General features: G+C 35.2%; 1 protein-coding gene across 1 annotated transcript; it reads left to right on the plus strand.

Moving 5' to 3' along the window:
- Nucleotides 1-9,145: 9,145 nt before the first annotated feature.
- Nucleotides 9,146-16,597, plus strand: LOC110465521 (ankyrin repeat and SOCS box protein 12-like). Its single transcript, XM_021521411.1, has 4 exons — nt 9,146-9,376; nt 10,941-11,161; nt 12,974-13,331; nt 15,107-16,597. The coding sequence occupies exons 1-4, from the start codon at nt 9,172-9,174 to the stop codon at nt 15,247-15,249; spliced, it is 927 nt and encodes a 308-aa protein (XP_021377086.1). The 5' UTR covers nt 9,146-9,171; the 3' UTR covers nt 15,250-16,597.
- The last annotated feature ends 2,516 nt before the right edge of the window (nt 16,598-19,113 follow it).

Raw genomic sequence — 19,113 nt, forward strand, 5'->3', positions numbered from 1 at the left:
ATGATACAACCCATGGACAGACAGACATAGTCTCTATGTTACACTCCATACAGCTGACCTACATGTATAAACCCATACATGATACAACCCATGGACAGACAGACATAGTCTCTATGTTACACTGGCCTATAAACCCATACATGATACATAACCCATAGACAGAGAAAAACACTGTCTAGCTAGGTTACACTCTGTAGAACCGACCTTTCAGTCCAAACATGATACCCCCCCCGCATTAAAGCCATTTTGGTCTCTGTAGAGTATAACATATAGAAAGACAAGCAAACGCGACAACAGCTGAATTTATGTGACCAAATTATAGACCCTCCTTTAGCATCGTGTTGGTCGTTATGTCCATTTAACTATTGTCCGACTGAACATATCCTAACCTGCAATTTAAATTATGTTCACACTTTGAAATCTTCAAGAATGTCATGAATGGTCCAAAGTATCGAGAGACTCCTACGTATACTGTTTTAAAGATAAAAGCAGATTTTAAGGACGACTTCGCCACAAGATTGGCAATAAAAGAATGCTGAATATAATTAATAATCAGGGTAAATTTGATATATCAGACCAATTATTTAAAAAGGAGAATTAGCCGCATGAAATCCAAAATAACAACAAAACAAGGAATGATGTGTGTCTTGAATCTGATCTTCAAACCACACTCGATGATCTGCATGATAAGTATGTACTTATGTCGTCATACAAAGAAACCCATTATCTTGATCCTTTTCTGCAGACACTGTTGCGCTTCCTACATACAAAATTAACAAGTCATACTTGATAACGAATAAACATATTTCTATTTAATTAATCCGTTTTCCACAAACGAAATATTAGCTAATCATATTTCTCTATAAAATTCTTTTCGAATATAGGTTTATGATAAGAATATTGACATGCATCTTTCTTCATTAGGAACGCTTGTTACCGACTCTATAATTTGTTAAAACTTAGTCATTATTAAACGTCTTACTGCCATGCTTAGTGACGTATTTCTTTCCTTTTAGATCATTTCACCTTTTTGGCATTTATGTTTTAACAGGTTACTGGACGTTGATAAAAGCTTGTTATTCCAAAAACACTTAGAAATATGTTTTGTTAGAAATGGGACAATATCTTAATTTCAACAGATGCAAGGAGACAACAGGTGATATTTTGTGTGGTTTAACACATTAAGATACTGTCACGCAAACAAATATTTCTTTTATTACCACCTACAAACAAATATTGAAAAAGTAATAGCTCAATATGTCTCAAGCAACTACGATCAGCAATGAGAAAAACGTATTGATTACACAATTTCAAAACAGATATATATGAAATGCAGTGTTGTTTCAATGAAATTGTGTTTTAACCCAAAATGATCATGTTTGACCCTGGTGTAGGGGATATTAATCCTGTACCGGAATAAGTCATTAAATTTCATCAAAATTATTATAAGGAATCTACAGACGCCCCTTCGTCATCCGCCTTCACCCATCTCTGCTCAAACATGACCAACATGCCAACTTACCATTGAACTGTATGTTAAGCAGGACGATTTATATTATCTGTTCGTGAAATACTTCTTTCTTGATAGTAAAATCCCTGCTTCACCGGCTACGACAATCTTGGTGAAATGGTAAAACAATGTTTATGTTCCAGGAGACTCCATGGTTATCCTCCCTTTGATCATAGTATGTTCCACCTTCATCTACTTTGAGTTCAGATCATGATTTTGTTCTCACTTCGGTCTTCCCGTTGGTTTGATTTTTGAGGACTTGATCTTAGACCGTGAAGCTGAGAACACGTGTACCATATGTGTTTATAACAACAAAATATTGTACATCATCGACAAAGAGTTTACGGCACAATTCAAGAAAAAAAGTTGATAGTGATACGTTGTTTCCATCTAATGTCTTACTTGCAATCTGTAAAAATGACAACAATTGATAAAAAAACCAACATAATATCACTGTACACCCAAATATCAATATAAATTATTACAATTAGACTAATTCTGACGTCTTTTGCAGTCCAGTAATAATTTGTGCAGCATAATGGTCCGGTGCACGCGCGAAACCAGTGCAGTACCTCCAAACAAGGGAAATTATCGTTTATTGCATGGAAAGGTCTCGTCCCAATTCTCGGAGCTACGTTATTAGTTATTATTCCATTACGATGTGAGCAGAGGCTTTACGTGACGTCAAACCTATTTATCTAACAGACACTAATTACATTTTGCGAGAAGGATAAGCTATCTTCGGCGGGTTATCTAAAACGGGATTTTGCATATGTATTTCAGACAGGGGGCATCTAGAACAATTTCAAACCCCATTTAGATTATACTGCATCTTATATCATGCTACATGCACAGGCACACCTCATACAATGAACGCATAGATCATATGTGAGTGAAGCAGACGACAACAATGATTTGAAGCTTGATAGCTGTTGTGTTTATGTTCTAGTTCTGTTTTATGAAATATTCATTCCCCTTGCATACGATTCTTTGTATTCCCTCGACTAACAATGTTTCAGTTGAGCTTTGCCCTCGTGAAACATGATTAATCTTGGGAAAACTAGAAATCGTGTTTCCCTACCACAAGGTCAATAAATGCATATAACTAGCTAGTCAGAAAATTCACTGCATTTATTGAGCAAATCTAGTACTATACTGCCAGTAGCCATGGATTTTCATAGCCCGGCTTACAATATCGCTGTACGATAAGCGTGACGATTTCAAGTGACTGGAAATATTCAGTTTTTGTGCGATATGAATATCGACTTTTTGATTATGCTCATTAATGTTCCTTCTGGTTCCCTTGTCATCCCGCCGAATGCTATAAACAGTACAATCTGGAATGCTACTGGTATATCATTTATATAGGGACCGCAGAACCAAATGATTTTCCATAGACGATAATGTAAACGTTCACCACTGTCCTGGTTAAATGGGGTTATCCACACTGGTTCACCTGCCCTCATTTTGAAGAATGTCATCTCACACACCTGTAAAAAACATCTGCCTATTTGAACTTTTATTATATGGGGCCGCCTTTTTGTATTTAAGTCGGCACCAAGAATTGATCAAAATCTAAAGCAAATTACACACTTAATAAACTCCCCCAGACAAAAACAGACTTGAAACTTTTTCTATTTTTATTTTTTTATACATTTTACATCTATTTATATTGCTCAACCCACACATAAAACGTTTGAATCTTTTGCCACCTAAATATCCAACCAACAGGTCACTTTCCTATCAAATCTTCTTCCCAAAAGAGAAAAAAACACAATTTATTTTTGATTTGGTTCCGTGGTCGCTATTGGTAGTCTTAAGAATCACCGCACCTCCGCCAAAACCATTAACTGTGCCTTGGAAACAGATTTTCCGACATGACTTTGGCTTAGATAAATCATTTTTGAAAAGAAAACCATACTTTGAGAGATGTTTTGAAAAGATAATAGTGATAAAAAAAATCAACAACATCGTTTTGTGTGTGTAAAATCAGCGCTTCTAGACCAAGATTCAAACTATGGCTCTAACCAGTTGAGCAACCTAGTCAATGGGAATATCAACAATAAAATAAGGGAGAGGCTTCTAGGCTACCGTATATACGGCAAATATTATACTGTGGAATTATATGGTGCCTGTAGTGTTATAGGGATCATTAGGCGTTTTCATCTCCACATGTGACACCGACTGTTATGATGTATCATCAAATCGAGGAGAGTGTGTACACACTACTGACACAATCAATTAGGCGTGCTCATTAATAGGTGTTCACTGCCAAACGAACTGTAAACAGGTGTAGTTCTTGTTCGCAATGCAGTGCTCTATCGAGACCTTTTCCATGCACCCTGATCAGAAATACTGTGCTAGTGTCCTACTGGTATTGTCCTGAATTAACCAAACACAGTACAGCAACTCACTGAACCAACACAGCTGATAAACTCGACGTCATTGGTGCCTAAATGTCAAGTCAATTTTATTCTCTGCTAGTTTAAAGAAAAATCTTCCACTATCGTTTTAATCTGTTATCGTGTTGTCCTTTGAAATAAATGATAAGATACAATGTGAAAATCAATAAAATAGTTCATTAGATGACAACTATTTTGATGGCGAACTACGGTCCAATTTGCAATCCGCGTTCAGAAATGTCATCGCTAATCACCAAGTTAACTACGCCGAAAGCACAAGCAGACTGTCGCCTGCCAACCGCCTGTTGTGGCATCGGATTTGTTCAGTAGAGAAGCAGGCTATAACATGCAACACACATTTTAAAGAGTTTGCCATACACATGTTTGTCGCTGAAGGCTATTCGAAAACCAATTTGCATCGTTGAAGAGATGCCCACGAGACACCAATAAACGCAATACACATAGATGATTTGATTAACAAATAATTTCGTTAGGAATTTCATCATGTTTATATATTCTTGCATTCAAAACGTAAGATTACACTACTACAGATGTTCATGAACACTTATGTTCCAATTCTGTGTTTCAAGTGATATATTTGTGAAAATTTGATTTCGCAAATCATTACCCAAGCATAATGATCGCGAGATGGAGTGGATCCGCAGTATCATAATCACAGTATTTTTGTTCATGTTCTTTCGGGGAACACAGCTAACATGCTTGCCTTTTTAAGCAAACGGGCGTGAATTAATAAAGTTCAAGTAACTGTTTGAAGATTTTCTGGTTTATTTAAGACAATATTAAGTTTTCGGAGGCGTTTTTACTAGAAATTCCTTTTATGAAAACATCACGTACAAGTGACCTTTGGTTTTTAATTTGATCAGTACACCGCTTGCCCCTATGACTTCTGACAGATGTGCCTGTTTGCCGTCACGTAAAGGGGAAAGTCAAATGAATATAAATGGCGGTCTTCGAAGGATAAAGGGCGATACATCTCTGCGTGTATGGGGAGTTTTACATTACCAGGATGTTATCTTCGTCTGCACTTGAGATGTCTTCTACTTGTTTGTACTGGTGTACGTATCGTTTTGCCTGTCTAACCTTCATCAAAAGAAAACAATTTCATGCAAATTAAAAACAACACGAGAAAACGAAAGTAAATAATCAACAGCAGCAAACAAAACAACAACAACAATCAAAACAACAAAAGTAAAAACAGACAACAATAGGTTCCGGGTCCCCTGGGTTGGTCAGTGTTTACCTATAAAAAAACAGTAAGACAACCAAATAATTCCTATTGCGTCGTGGTCCAACAAGCAACATAACATTTGGGTTAAAGTCATCACCTGACTATCATACTATATAAAGAAGATGACGCCATTTTCTCCCACCCTTCACAAGTGTGTCTCCCGTTTAAGCCGGGAACGATCAACTTGTCACCCCTAAGGGGAGATAGCCTCGTGCCAATTAGCACGTGTTCAATTGTGACGTCATTAAAATGAGTCATCGGTAATTGTGACGCCATCAAACGTGAATGACGATATGCATACCCCACATGTGTTTTTGTTTACAAACATGGCAGACTACTGTCGGTGGAGCTTTGACTGAGATAATAGGATGGGAGAAAAAAGAAAAAAACCTACCTTGAGGTTGTAACAGAAAAGAGCCTCGGGTTAGACAACCAAAAAACATCCCCCCACGGGTTGGAGATTTCTCTGTCACACCCTCAAGGAAGGGGAAGATTTTATTAATACTTAGCCTTCTTTTCCTCGGTGGAAACATAACAATCCCCATGCTTATGGGGTTTACTTGTCAGTCGTATAGCTACCCTTAAATAAGTCTAAAGATAGCAAGATAGAAGAATAAATGCGTTTGATGTTGTAAATGATAAATATTGACATCTTTTTTCTTCCGGTTGCAGTATAATGAGAGGAGGGCGGGGACTAATATAGGCTTCAAGCCTGTTGTTCAATTTTTTGTCCTGATATTTTGCTATTGTTGATTTGTTCAAATTAAATTAAATTAAGTATAACATTGTATTTCATTCATGCGCCCTTAAGAACATTTAACTACATTGTACAAAGTTTCTGCCAACGGGCTTCAATCTGCAAAGGAGAAATTTACTGTTTTAATGATTTCTTAATAGACCTTACCATGAAATGATTTCGAACGAAGACCAAGGTTATGTGGTTTCACCTCCGGTTTTCTTTCTTTCCTTTTACCATGATATTTTTTCCGTTCCTGCTTTTGTTGCTGTTGAAACATACACATGTGTCTCAGCTTCACGTTTATATTTAAACATAGTCATAGAAAGGTTGAAATTGCTACAAAATAAGATAATTTCACATGCACACACATTCAATAAAAAACGTAGTATCTAAATCAGTTTACCGGTATGAGAGTGTCATACTACTAAAGATAATTAAGTAGCATTATAAAACATTTATTGCATGAAAAGATGAAAAACATCATTAGACATTAAACCATTGGTCTTAACTAAATAGCGGAAGTAAATGGATGGGGTTTAACAACCTCCTTAAATGAAGTTACCTCTTTTGACAGTAAATGGAAAAGTATTCCGAAACGTGGCTGCTGTCTCTCAGAAACATCTTTTCCGTATTCAGCAGGGCTTCGGCCTTTCACCTTAGTAATCTTGCCGGTTGACATTTTGTGTCAAGCTCCTCGTATAGTATAGTGTTTCGCTGCTGGATACGTGTAGCTAGCCGATCGGCTGTGTTCTAAGCTCTTTCGACATAGGCGGATCAGAGACACTATATAGGAAGACTTGTTCAGGCAGGAAGTCATGTTATTACATTAATCTCTTTCTTTATAGTCAAAAAACTGTCAAAATGCATATCTAGGTTTCTTACAAAGGTGAGATATGAATTGATTTAGTTCGGTTCTTTTTTTCCTCATATGGTACTTGGGTATCAGGAATGAGTTTTTTTTCTGATTGCGTATATTGGCAGTCACCGCAGCACTTGATATCGACTAGACAGTCTTTCACTATGCTCTCCGAGGTCTTATTGGTTACAACATATCTCGCCGATTTGGTTATATTTGGCGGCGGACAAGTCGAGCAAGACCGAAACTGTCATACATGTATGCCCAATACCACAGTAGTATTACAGTATCCCTGAAGTAGTAAAATGTTCGATGCGCCTATGTCATGTTGCAGGTGAGATTGTTTGCATGGAGATGTAGCCCACTGCGCTTGGAAACAATCTTCTCTGTGATCTTAGATGATAGTCCAGTGTTGATACTGCATGGTACTGATCTGTCAAAATTCCCTTTAAAAATCAATGAAACGTTAGATACTACCAAATATATTTTCGTAATGGACGAGCCTTATCTTTTATTAAACATTTGTTTCATTATTATACATAAGACAATCTCGCTTTAGTTTAGCTGCGGTAACCATAGCTCGAGACCAGATCGATTTTAAGTATTTCAAAGTGAACAAGAAATCGATCTAACGTTGAGCTGCGGTCCCCACAGCTAGATCTTTTATGTGATTTGGTGAAGATCCTGTAAACCTTCTCTTGATAGATAGCACCTGTCCGTGATTGGTTCAAAGGTCTATCAGCAAATTTAACGTGAGTAGTCAAGAAAAGACTATTGGTATTCATGGTAGTTTAATTTTACATATGTTGTTCTTTGTTGTGGCGATGATTTTATTCATGAAGAAATTGTTAAACAGTGATTAGATGAGTTATATCTAAATAAACAGTTCGGTAGGACAACTTTCCTTTCTGTCCATCTGCTTAATTATTCGCAAGTCTAGAAAGCTGTTCATAATTGTACTCCACAATTTGGTATTTTGTATTGAATAAACGGTGACTTATATTCAGGAATTCCCTCTAACAGCTTGCCATAAAGTTACCCGCGCTCTTTATCTGGTGTACATTTTGTACAAAATACACACGGTACGGCTTCGACTGTGATATCGCAAAGAAATTGGTTGTGAAATCGAATAGAAATAAATTGTGTCAGTGAATTCTTTTTTAAATTGCTATATCAAATAACTTATACCCATGCTCCAAATCATAAAAAATAAAAATATGTTTCCAGGGAAAACAAAACGTTAGGGGGGTTAGAACGACACCCTGTCACACACACTTTTATGCAGATTTCATGAAAAATGTCCAAATTTTTCACTTTTGTTTTAACTCTTTTAACTTAAGGTGCGATTGATTCTTAAATTTGCATTGGTTTTGCAGCAGCCATGTTTTCGTAATATTATTTTATCCTTTCAGGTAACCTTCTTTAGGTTTATTCAAGAAGTTGGCATTTGACCTTGAAGCGAAATCATCATTTCATCGGTTAATAATCCTTGATCAATATAGTCTCATCTTTCACAATAATCAGACATAAGACTTGAAAAGGATAAAAACAATATTTATTTGACCTTGGTTTTTGACCTCATGTTAAAAGGATTGTCCAACCAATTTATATATCATTACAGTGTATTGAGTGTTTGGTCATGTGATACCTGTCCGTCTCTTCCTTAATACAGTATATGTAACTTTGTAGTTCAGCAAGGATGATGTCGTATTTCTTTCAGCTGTTGTTCGACTCCATCCTTGCTGAACTACAAAGTTACATATATTGTATTGATATAACTCATTAAACCCACGGAATTAGATGTTATCTAAGTCCGTGATTAAACCATATACATGTCTATTGAAAACTACATTTATATGTACAGTACTAGGTAATATTTTTATTTAATAGTTCATAGTTTGTCAGATATTGTTATTTTTAGTTTCCGTCGTGGCCGTTTGACAAAACTAAACTATTTGATAAATTAACACATGAATGATTCCACAGTAGCAAGGTTGTCATATATATATATGTGTGTTTATTGTTGTACTTATAGCTATATCAAGGCGGGAATAGACGACTCATCTGATATTGTTCCGGGAAAACTGTCTTCATATCTAAAAGAAGAGATGATGCATTTACATGTATTGGCTGTTTAAGAAGATATTTAAATTCATTTATTTTTGTGATAATCGGACATTTTACATGGGTTTTTTTAAAGTAATTCTGAAACAAATCCGGGCGTTTTACCTAGTACATCAAGGATAACACGACTTTTAGAGAAACCAATCAGGATAATAGGAAAATATTACTATTACCGTTTCACTGTTTAATGGGCTTATGCAAGTCTATATTCAATGTTCGAGTTATGTTTCCTTTGTTGTGGAACTCTTTAATTAGTGCACTAGGTCACAACTGTCAACTGTCAATGAAGAAATGATACCCGCTGCAATCGCTGCAGTGTTTCGCGACTGCGTTGGGACGGATGACAAAGATGAACATCACGGATACCAGCTCCAGCAATTTATCAGGTCGGGCGACATAGACAATTTCAAAGATTCTCTCAAATACCCCGAGTTCCGAGCAGTTATCAATATGAAAAACCACTTAGGATGCACACCACTGAGGATTGCAGCCGCGGGTAAGACCTGTCTAGAACCATCTCAGTATCGTTCCCTTCAGAGACGTATATATATGTCTCTGTTCCATCCGAGTGTTTCCGGAGCTGACCCCTATAATATTAATAATATTTACATAACGCCATGTACATTGTAATCAACAAGCATAAAAGCTCTAGAGAGCTTTGTGTTATGCTGCTAAGGGGTCAGCAGCATACGATAAACGAATGTTGACTCATATTATTTCAGACACACCTGGGGATCAAACCGAAATTCTTAACGAGTCAACATTCGTTTATCGTNGTTAGATGTTTATTTTCATTTTTCATAAATGTAAAATTTCCAATTTCTTTACATCATTTTTTTTTAAAAAGAATGTACTTATATTTAATGTCTTTTGTTATCAACCTAATGATACAATCTTCTTTTAAATGCAACTTTGTTCCGTTTTCCTTAAAAAAGAAAATCACTTGAAAATAGCTCAAAAGACCTATTTCAGATAGGTCAATAGAGCTATTATAACTGTAGGTCTTTACAGCTATATAGCTCAATCGACAGAGTGTACTGGAGCTGTTTTATTCACACACATATATTCCTTCTAATTTAAATCATAAGTCATGTTTTTCCTACATGTATTCATACAAATATGCCAAGCCGTTTTAACATTTAATGCTATTTCCTCTTAAGGAAAAAATATTCATTTAACTTAAAATAATAAAATAAGTAAAATAATACATAATGTTAAAAAAATTATTCACCTAAAAGTAAAAAAATAAATAAGTGAAAGAAATTTGAAGTTTATTTTACTTTAAGATAAAATAGTATTAAAAATGTTAAAACAGCTAGCCATAGGATATATACATGTACCAGTAAAGTGAGTTTTCAGGTTGAAAATGTTTTTGAAAAGATAAGAACGATACATGTACACTCTGATAATATATATATATAACATTGTAATAATGCTGACTTTGAAGCTATTGATCAATTAAAGAATGACCAAGATTTTGTTTTGGTATATACGGTATATACCGGAAAAAAAATCGCGGATTTATGCAAAAAAGTGCACAATTTTTATTTTGGTATATACCAAAACAAAATCTTTGGCATTCTGTATAATTTAATTTTAAAAAAGTAGACAAACACATTGTAAATGCACAGTTAAAGATTTATTTAATTTTTACGTAAATTAAACAATTGCGCTATAAAAAAGCTGCGTTGTAATTTTGCATTCTGAAGTGTAAAAAGTAGTTCCGTCATCAGTTTTTCTTTTTAGGTATATACGATATATACCAAAAAAAATATTATGGGGGAGATAGGCAAAATTAAATTATTTGTTTATATTTATACATTTTATCACAGACTTAGATAATTCTAATTCCGTGATTTTATATACATGTACTGTTGTGCCAGTAATACATGTACTATATATATTTTATTGGATATGAGTACCTCTGAGTACTTTGTCTAGTCTTAAAGCCTTTTATTTTAACACTGAAAAATTACCAGTTTTTAACTAAGGAGTTTGCTATGTACAATGTATTATCTATCTTAGATAAGTTCAGTACTATTATCTCTTGTCGATTTCAGAGGGTCAACTTGAGTGTGTACGGTACCTGCTGGACCTAGGGGCACTAGTAGACAGCCCAGATGTCAAACTTCAGACACCTTTATTGGTAGCAATGAAGAATTTCCACTTTGACTGTGCAGAACTTTTATTAGAACGAGGAGCCAGCCCTAACGGGGACCCACACCATATCACCACACCAATATATATCATGACAATGGAGGGTTCATTCAGGGGGATGAAGGTAATTACAGTTTCTAATGAATACCAACATCCTTATGGCACCGAATCATTAGAGTGTGTTTTTCTACCTGATAATACAGGAACCCTCATAGGAATAATTTCCAGCTTTAATTCAATTCATGAGAGAGATTTTATATTCAAGAAGTGACTCTCAAATTAGGTTCATTTTTTTTAAATCAACACTTTCAGTCATTTACTAAACACAATATAAGAATGACTGCAGCACTGTATATATAGGGTGCTGTGGATTGTTCAGGCAGGTGCGCAGGGTGAAAATGGGAAGGTGTTGGTTTATGTTATGTGGATGGTGTGCATATTACAAAACTAAAGACTCGGCAAAAGGAAGTGATAGAATGACATCTTCATTTATTTCGTTAGTGTCCTTGATAAAAATAGAAATTACCTGATCCTTGCCTGTATGATGTTCTAGACCTTTTAGGGATATACTGCTAGAGCCTTAGCTTTAGCTCAGATTTTTGAAAAGACACATTACCCGGTAATTCCTACATGTGTACCCCCCAGTAAATGTTTTTTTTGCAATTTGAGTTGTCAATATTTCTCTCTTTCAAATTTTGCAAGTTGGTTATTTATTTCTATATGAAATTTTCTGATTTTGAGATTTTGAGTTGCTTGTTTATTTACTATACGTGTAGTAAAGAACTTTTAAAAGATTGTATATTTTTCCTCTAAGCCTGCACCCTACAATTGTAAAGAGAGATGACTTCAAGGCTTGTATGTATAGTGGTGGTACTCTTTACCCAAACAAATACATGCCATATGTTTTATGTTAATAGAGTGATGTTTTTAAGGTAAAACGCGCTTTATAACATGATTTCAATCTGGAAGTTTATAATATAATTGATTCCAGTAGGTTGCCTAGCTATTAATTCATATTGTTTGAATAACCACAGGTAAACACCTTCATGATAAGTATGAAGTATTTTTAGTTGCTTTTTACTTGATACATCCTTTTCAAAGTACTTTTACTTTCCAGTTTTCAACCAGGTTTTAGATATGCATGTCACATGATAGAAGAGCATGTGTACTTTTAGCCCCTAAAATCTTAAAATTGAAAGCAACAATAAACAACATTAGTTGTGTGCAATTCCAAACTGCAATTGTCTTACTATATGATACCAATCTATAGATATCCCTTTCATGAAGATGTGAAATTTCAGCCATTTTCATCCAAATTTACAAATGTTTCAATCTTCAACTAAGTTGTTGGTTTGCTAATAATGAACATTTAAAACGGAAATATGAATACCCCCTTACTGTACCACCTGACTGCCTGTATCTCATAAACAACGTAATAGATTTTACACTCCATTCTTAAAGATTCATTTTAATGGAATCATTACTAATCAGATTCAATACTTTGATACCATTGTAACACTGAGGCCACCTCATGAATATAAAGGTATAATTTACATATATAGCTTACATTACTCTCCACAAGAGTTTCATACTGAAAGAAACTAGTTAATGACAAATAAAGATGAAGAAGAATGCATAAATATGTATTGATGACATACAGATAACCTTAATTATAAGGTGATCAATGGTAATCAGTGTTGTTTTTAGGGGAGACAACTCTAACACAGGTGATCAGATACATGTACACAGTGCAGTAGCACACAAACTGATGTGCCTCTGCTCACAATGCAAGTCAAACATTTTTTTAGTGTTGCCACTTGTTGCTGACCACACTGACAAAGAAAATCTTCTTTCAAAGTTTCATCGTATTTTTCAAAATGATATTTGATCAGTTTTTTGCCTTCAGGTAATTAATTACGTTTTTTTTATATTTCAGTTACTATTAGAGCATGGCGCCGATACATATGAATCTCATAACCACATCCTACCAATGATGTCACTGCATGTTCCAGTGTGTCCCGTTCAGGTAGCTTTGACCTATAAAAGGTACAACTGTCTACGGTTGCTGCTGAGCTACGGGGCAGAAACAAATTATTTCCACTTTTACAGTCACATTGAAGAACAGAAACACATGATGCTATATGACATATGCATTAGTAAGTCATGTGTGTTAGTTGGATTTCAACTTCTGTATGAGTCTGGAACCAATATATATATACGACCTAAAGAGAGTAAACAAGTGTGGGAGATGGAGGAGAGACCACACATCCAGAGCTACCTAAAATACATCACTGGTATGTATACTATCTGAGGCCACTTAAACCCATCTCGTGTAAAAACAACCAGGGAATAATTACAGTAAATACATCACAGATATATACAATCAGGGCTTAACCTAAAATACATCACTGGTATGTATACTATCTGAGGCCACTTAAACCCATCTCTTGTAAAAACAACCAGGGAATAATTACAGTAAATACATCACAGATATATACAATCAGGGCTTAACCTAAAATACATCACTGGTATGTATACTATTTGAGGCCACTTAAACCCATCTCTTATAAAAACAATCAGGGAATAATTACAATAAATACATCACAGATATATACAATCAGGGCTTTACCTAAACATATCACTGGTATGTATACAATTTATGGCCTCTTAAACACATCTCTATCAATTCAATCGGGGAATGATAACAATAAATAGGTCACTGATATATACAATCAGGGCTTTACCTAAACATATCACTGGTATACCATCACCCAAAGCATATCAATCAATGGTGGGTAAAATCAGAGCCTATACTATACATAAACACATCAGATCACTGGTAATATACTAGCAGGGCTTTATACCTAAACACATCACTGGTAATATACAATCAGGGCTTTATACATAAACACATCACTGGTAATATACTATCAGGGCTTTATACCTAAACACATCACTGTTAATATACAATCAGGGCTTTATACATAAACACATCACTGGTAATATACAATCCGGGCTTTATACCTAAATATATCACTGGTAATATACAATCAGGGCTTAAATATACCTAAACACATCACTGGTAATATACAATAAGGGCTTTATACATAAACACATCAATGCATGGTAATATACAATCAGGGCTTTATACCTAAACACATCACTGGTAATATACGATCAGGGCTTAATACCTAAACACATCACTGGTAATATACAATTAGGGCTTTATACATAAACACATCACTGGTAATATACGATCAGGGCTTTATACATAAACACATCAGATCACTGGTAATATACAATCAGGGCTTTATACATATACACATCAGATTACTGGTAATATCTATACAATCAGGGCTTAACTATACCTAAACATATCACTGGTAATATACAATCAGGGCTTTATACATATACACATCAGATTACTGGTAATATATATACAATCAGGGCTTAACTATACCTAAACATATCACTGGTAATATACAATCAGGGCTTTGCCTAAACACATCACTGGTAATATACAATCAGGGGCTACCTTAATCACATCAATTCCTATGCAGTCAGGGATGATGTATATATTATATACAGTATAGATGTATAATATCTGAAACATATCACTGGTACTTGTGCACAACCGTTATTGTTGCGTCTATACTTCAAGAGAGGTAACTCTTTGAAATATGATGTTTTGATGTATCAACCAGTATTTTTAGTAACAGTTGACCTTCTATAAACTTTGTTTTAATGTATTAAATATGAATCAAAATACATATCTGCACTAATACAATGATTCATATGAAGTAAAATATATTATCTTTACTATCTATTAAAATACCTCCATTTAATGCCATTGTTCATAGGAAATATGTACAGGTCTCTGAATATTATACTTTCAAAATTTGACTTGCTGCATTAGCTGTGGAAAGCAGTTTTATACCATGAAACGTATTAAAGAAAAAATAACTTGAGATACATGTGATATTCAATGCCTCCTTAAGTATATGTTAAGGTACATGTACAGTGTATTTTTATACCCTGTATATATATAGGTATACACCTGTATTTTCAGAGAATCCCCGTAGTCTGAAGTCGAGCTGTCGCTTGTCTCTGATGCATCAATATGGACGAAGCCTATTGTCACAGTTAGACAAAATGGACATCCCCACTGTCCTTAAGACCTATCTCAGTCTTGCCGATATCCCTGACAGTTGACAACACACTGGCATAGAGACACTAGTAATAATTTACTTGTTCTTTCTCATATGGTGTTTCAACATTTTATAAAAACGTTTTTTATGCAATTTACAAATAAATGTGCCATTTATTATCATAAGTCATTTATTGTATTGTTTTTTAGGGTTTTCCTACCATTTATTGAATGTATTTTGTATAATATTTACCCGGTGTTTAACCCATTTTTTGCAAATCACAATTTTTACCCCAAGTGCTTTTCCAAGATATTATTTTTTCAATCCAGCACAGTAACTGTACAAAATTTGATTTTGAAATGTTTAAATGATGTGAGTTCTTACACAGAAAGGAAAACACGTTTAGATTTTGTAAATTTACACCAATTTCTAAAGTAATTGTGTCCTATTGCAGTAAATCTTTGAATACATTTAGTTGCATTGATAGGTAAAGCTACATTGTAATCATGTGATATTCATAATTAATAATAAATGTCTGTAGTTTGTACAGACAATGTAGGACCAATGGAACCTCTACCCAAGAGGTTGGTATTGGGGTGATAACTGAGCTGTCCCATATCCCAGCCACTCGTGCCTCCATTATGATTAAATTTGTTTGTCATATATCTTCTCATCTTAAAAGTGGTGTACAATGAACATGTTCAGTGAACAGGAACATTTTCTACACCAATTTCTTCCCTTTTATTTAAAATAATATCTCGGTCAAACCAGTAAATAACTTACTGATAAAAAGACAATGCTGCAAATTCTCACTTCCCAGTTCTTATTTGGATAGTGGTTAAAAGTAATAAACATGTCAGCATGTATCAAAAAAGTTTAAGATGTTACTTAATATATATTTAATGCATTTTTATTGGCCTTTATGTATATGCATTAGTGGATAGTGGTTTAAAGTAATAAACATGTCAGCATGTATCAAAAAAGTTTAAGATGTTACTTAATATATATTTAATGCATTTTTATTGGCCTTTATGTATATGCATTAGTGGATAGTGGTTAAAAGTAATAAACATGTCAGCATGTATCAAAAAAGTTTAAGATGTTACTTAATACATATTTAATGCATTTTTATTGGCCTTTATGTATATGCATTAGTTTTCTATTGGGTTAGCTCCCTTTGATGTGCACATGTCTGATTGTATAATAATTAGATATTACTCTCAGACGTTGTGGATTATAGCTTTGTTTTAAGACATAATGTGTTGTAGCTTTAAAATAATATTACTTGCCTGCCATATACCAGACTGTGCCAACAATGTTGCCATAAACTATAACTTTTGTTCATTTAACCACGGAATTAGATTAAGTCCGTGATTTAACAAACATGATTACCAATATTAAACGTCTACATTACAACCTTTAGAAAAATGTTGTTGTTACTGATAGCGATTTTGGAAGCTGCAAGGCCTCAATTTCTCAAGAAGAGCTGACTGGTACCGATAGGCTTATGTAGTAATAGTGGACTGTCCGTCCCATTGTCTATCCATCTGCCTATCGTCCGTTTGTCCAGCATCATTTTTAGCTCACCTGCCCGAAGGCCTATGCCATGGTGCGGCGTCCGTCGTCCGGCCAGCCGGCCGTCGTCAACTTTTCCATTAAAACTACATCTTCTAAACAACCAAAAAGTCCAGGGTACTGATATATGGCCAGTAGCATGCTGGGATGAAGGGCTAACAAGTTTGTTCAAATGAACGACCTTGACCCACTTTCAAGGTCACAGGGGTCAAATGTGTTAACATCTTCAAACAACTTCTTCTCAATAAACAAAAGGCATATGATGATGATATTTGGCCAGTAAAATGCTGGTATGAAGGGCTACCAGGTTTTTGCAAATAAATGACCTTCATCCATGTTCATGGTCACAGGGGTCAAATATGTTTAAAACCTTTACACAACTTCTTCTGAATAACCGAGGGTCCTAGCTAGGGTGATGATATTTGGCCAGTCATATGCCAGGATGAAGGGCTACCAAGTTTGTTCAAATAAATGACCTTCATCAATTTTCATGGTCACAGGGGTCAAATATGTTTAAAACCTTTAAACAACTTCTTCTGAATAACCAAGAGGGCTAGGATGATGATATTTGGCCAGTAACATGCTGGGATGAAGGGCTAACAAGTTTGTTCAAATGAATCACCTTGACCCACTTCAAAGGTCATAGGGGTCAAATGTCTTAAAAACCTTCAAACAACTTCTCCTCAATACACACCCAAATTGAATAATTCGTAGAGTGTGTATTTCATGAACGGTAACGGGGGCCCATTACTCAGAGAGAAACTCGACTAACACTATGTCAACATCTAATACAACCAATTAAGCGCAGCTTTTTTGTTCATTTATGACAAATAAATAAACCAATACTTCAATAAATGAATTGATATCAAGTTTGATTATATTGCGTTGAAGAGGCCTTGGGGCGTTATGGGTCATTTTTGGCTTCAGAAAACGAAAATGTCTCAACTTGAATTTATTTACCTTTCCGGGGGATATCTTACTTGGTGCAGATTTTTTACAACGCGCATGCGTAGATGCCCTACCATAGCAACAAAATTGCGTTGCTATGCAGAAATAGCAAAAATATGGTGTTTTTGGACAGTTAGCTTGCAGAAATGAAAGCCTCCGCATATTACAAACAAAAAATCCTTTCTATGAATGAACACTGTTATGGCAATTTTTAAGAATGACAAATATTTATTTGTTTGGTGCATGCGCAGGCTTTTAAAAACTGAAAAATATTTAGTTATTTCCTTCAAAATAGCGCATTTTCAACAAAATAGAGCACAGTAGACGATATTCACGCATTTCATTATGAAAATGCGGGTTTTTGTTTCTCTTTGTAATCCGATATCTCCTAAACCAGTTGTCGAATGAATTTGTAACTTCACGTACTTCATTTATTCCAGATAACGAATATAACAACTAATTCTAAATCCGCGATGAGACCGGAAATGACTTAACGCCTCTTGTCCAAATTTATCTCAGCTCTAAGTAGTGTTTACCTTTCTTGAGTATATTTCTGCAAGATATTGCCCAAATATGATTTTAAGGCTTTTAAGTCCTCCAGGAATCGATTAAGCATTTTTACAAACTTAATCCTTGTGACTTTGAATGCAGGTCAAGATCATACATGTACCTTTATTACAAATGCATAGCGACACATTGAGTCTAGAGCAGATTTCATTTGAATCCTTAACAAATTTGACTCATGTAACCTGAAAAATGGGCCAAGGTCATTCCATCTCACAAACGTTGCATGATGAATAGGAAATGAGAGTTCTGCATAAATCCGTCCCTCCCTCTATATTTATAGTAAATCCCTCCCTGACGGGATGGATCAGTGAGGGACCAGTGAGGGATGAGGGACTGACCCCTTAACCTTGTGAGGGACTGACCCATGACCTTTCATAGGAATTCCCTCTCAAAATAGATTGAATACCCCATAGGGAACATTGAGGGACTGCCTTACGTCAAGTCTATTTTTAGAGCAACTGGTTATAGCACGTAGACACAGTATAAATAACTGCGAGAAGCTTATTATTGTTCCATTCTGCAACCATGAGTTGGAGAGAACACTTGAACCGTATCTACTTTGACCTGAGTAGTCCTATTAGTTATGCAGGACCAGAAAAGATCTACAAATTTTTAAGAAAAGAGGGGAAGTACAAGGTCGGCCTTCATGCTATTCGTCACTTCCTTCAGGATATTGACGCCTATAGTTTACAACGCCCACTTCGTTACAAGTTTCGGACTAGGAAAGTTATATCTCAGGGTCTGGATGCTTTATGGGATGTGGATCTTGCTGATGTATCCAACCTAGGAAAAGAAAACGATGGGATGCGTTATCTATTCGTCGCCATTGATGTGTTTT

This window comes from Mizuhopecten yessoensis, unplaced genomic scaffold (assembly GCF_002113885.1).
Source record: "Mizuhopecten yessoensis strain PY_sf001 unplaced genomic scaffold, ASM211388v2 scaffold11085, whole genome shotgun sequence".
In the NCBI taxonomy this organism is placed as follows: Eukaryota; Metazoa; Mollusca; class Bivalvia; order Pectinida; family Pectinidae; genus Mizuhopecten; species Mizuhopecten yessoensis.

Excerpts from the sequence above, each read along its gene's own strand:
- LOC110465521 (XM_021521411.1), top strand. The coding sequence starts at position 9,172 with ATGATACCCGCTGCAATCGCTGCAGTGTTTCGCGACTGCGTTGGGACG. Across the intron at positions 9,377-10,940 it reads ACTGAGGATTGCAGCCGCGG|AGGGTCAACTTGAGTGTGTA; the intron begins GTAAGACCTGTC and ends TGTCGATTTCAG. Across the intron at positions 13,332-15,106 it reads CTACCTAAAATACATCACTG|AGAATCCCCGTAGTCTGAAG; the intron begins GTATGTATACTA and ends CTGTATTTTCAG.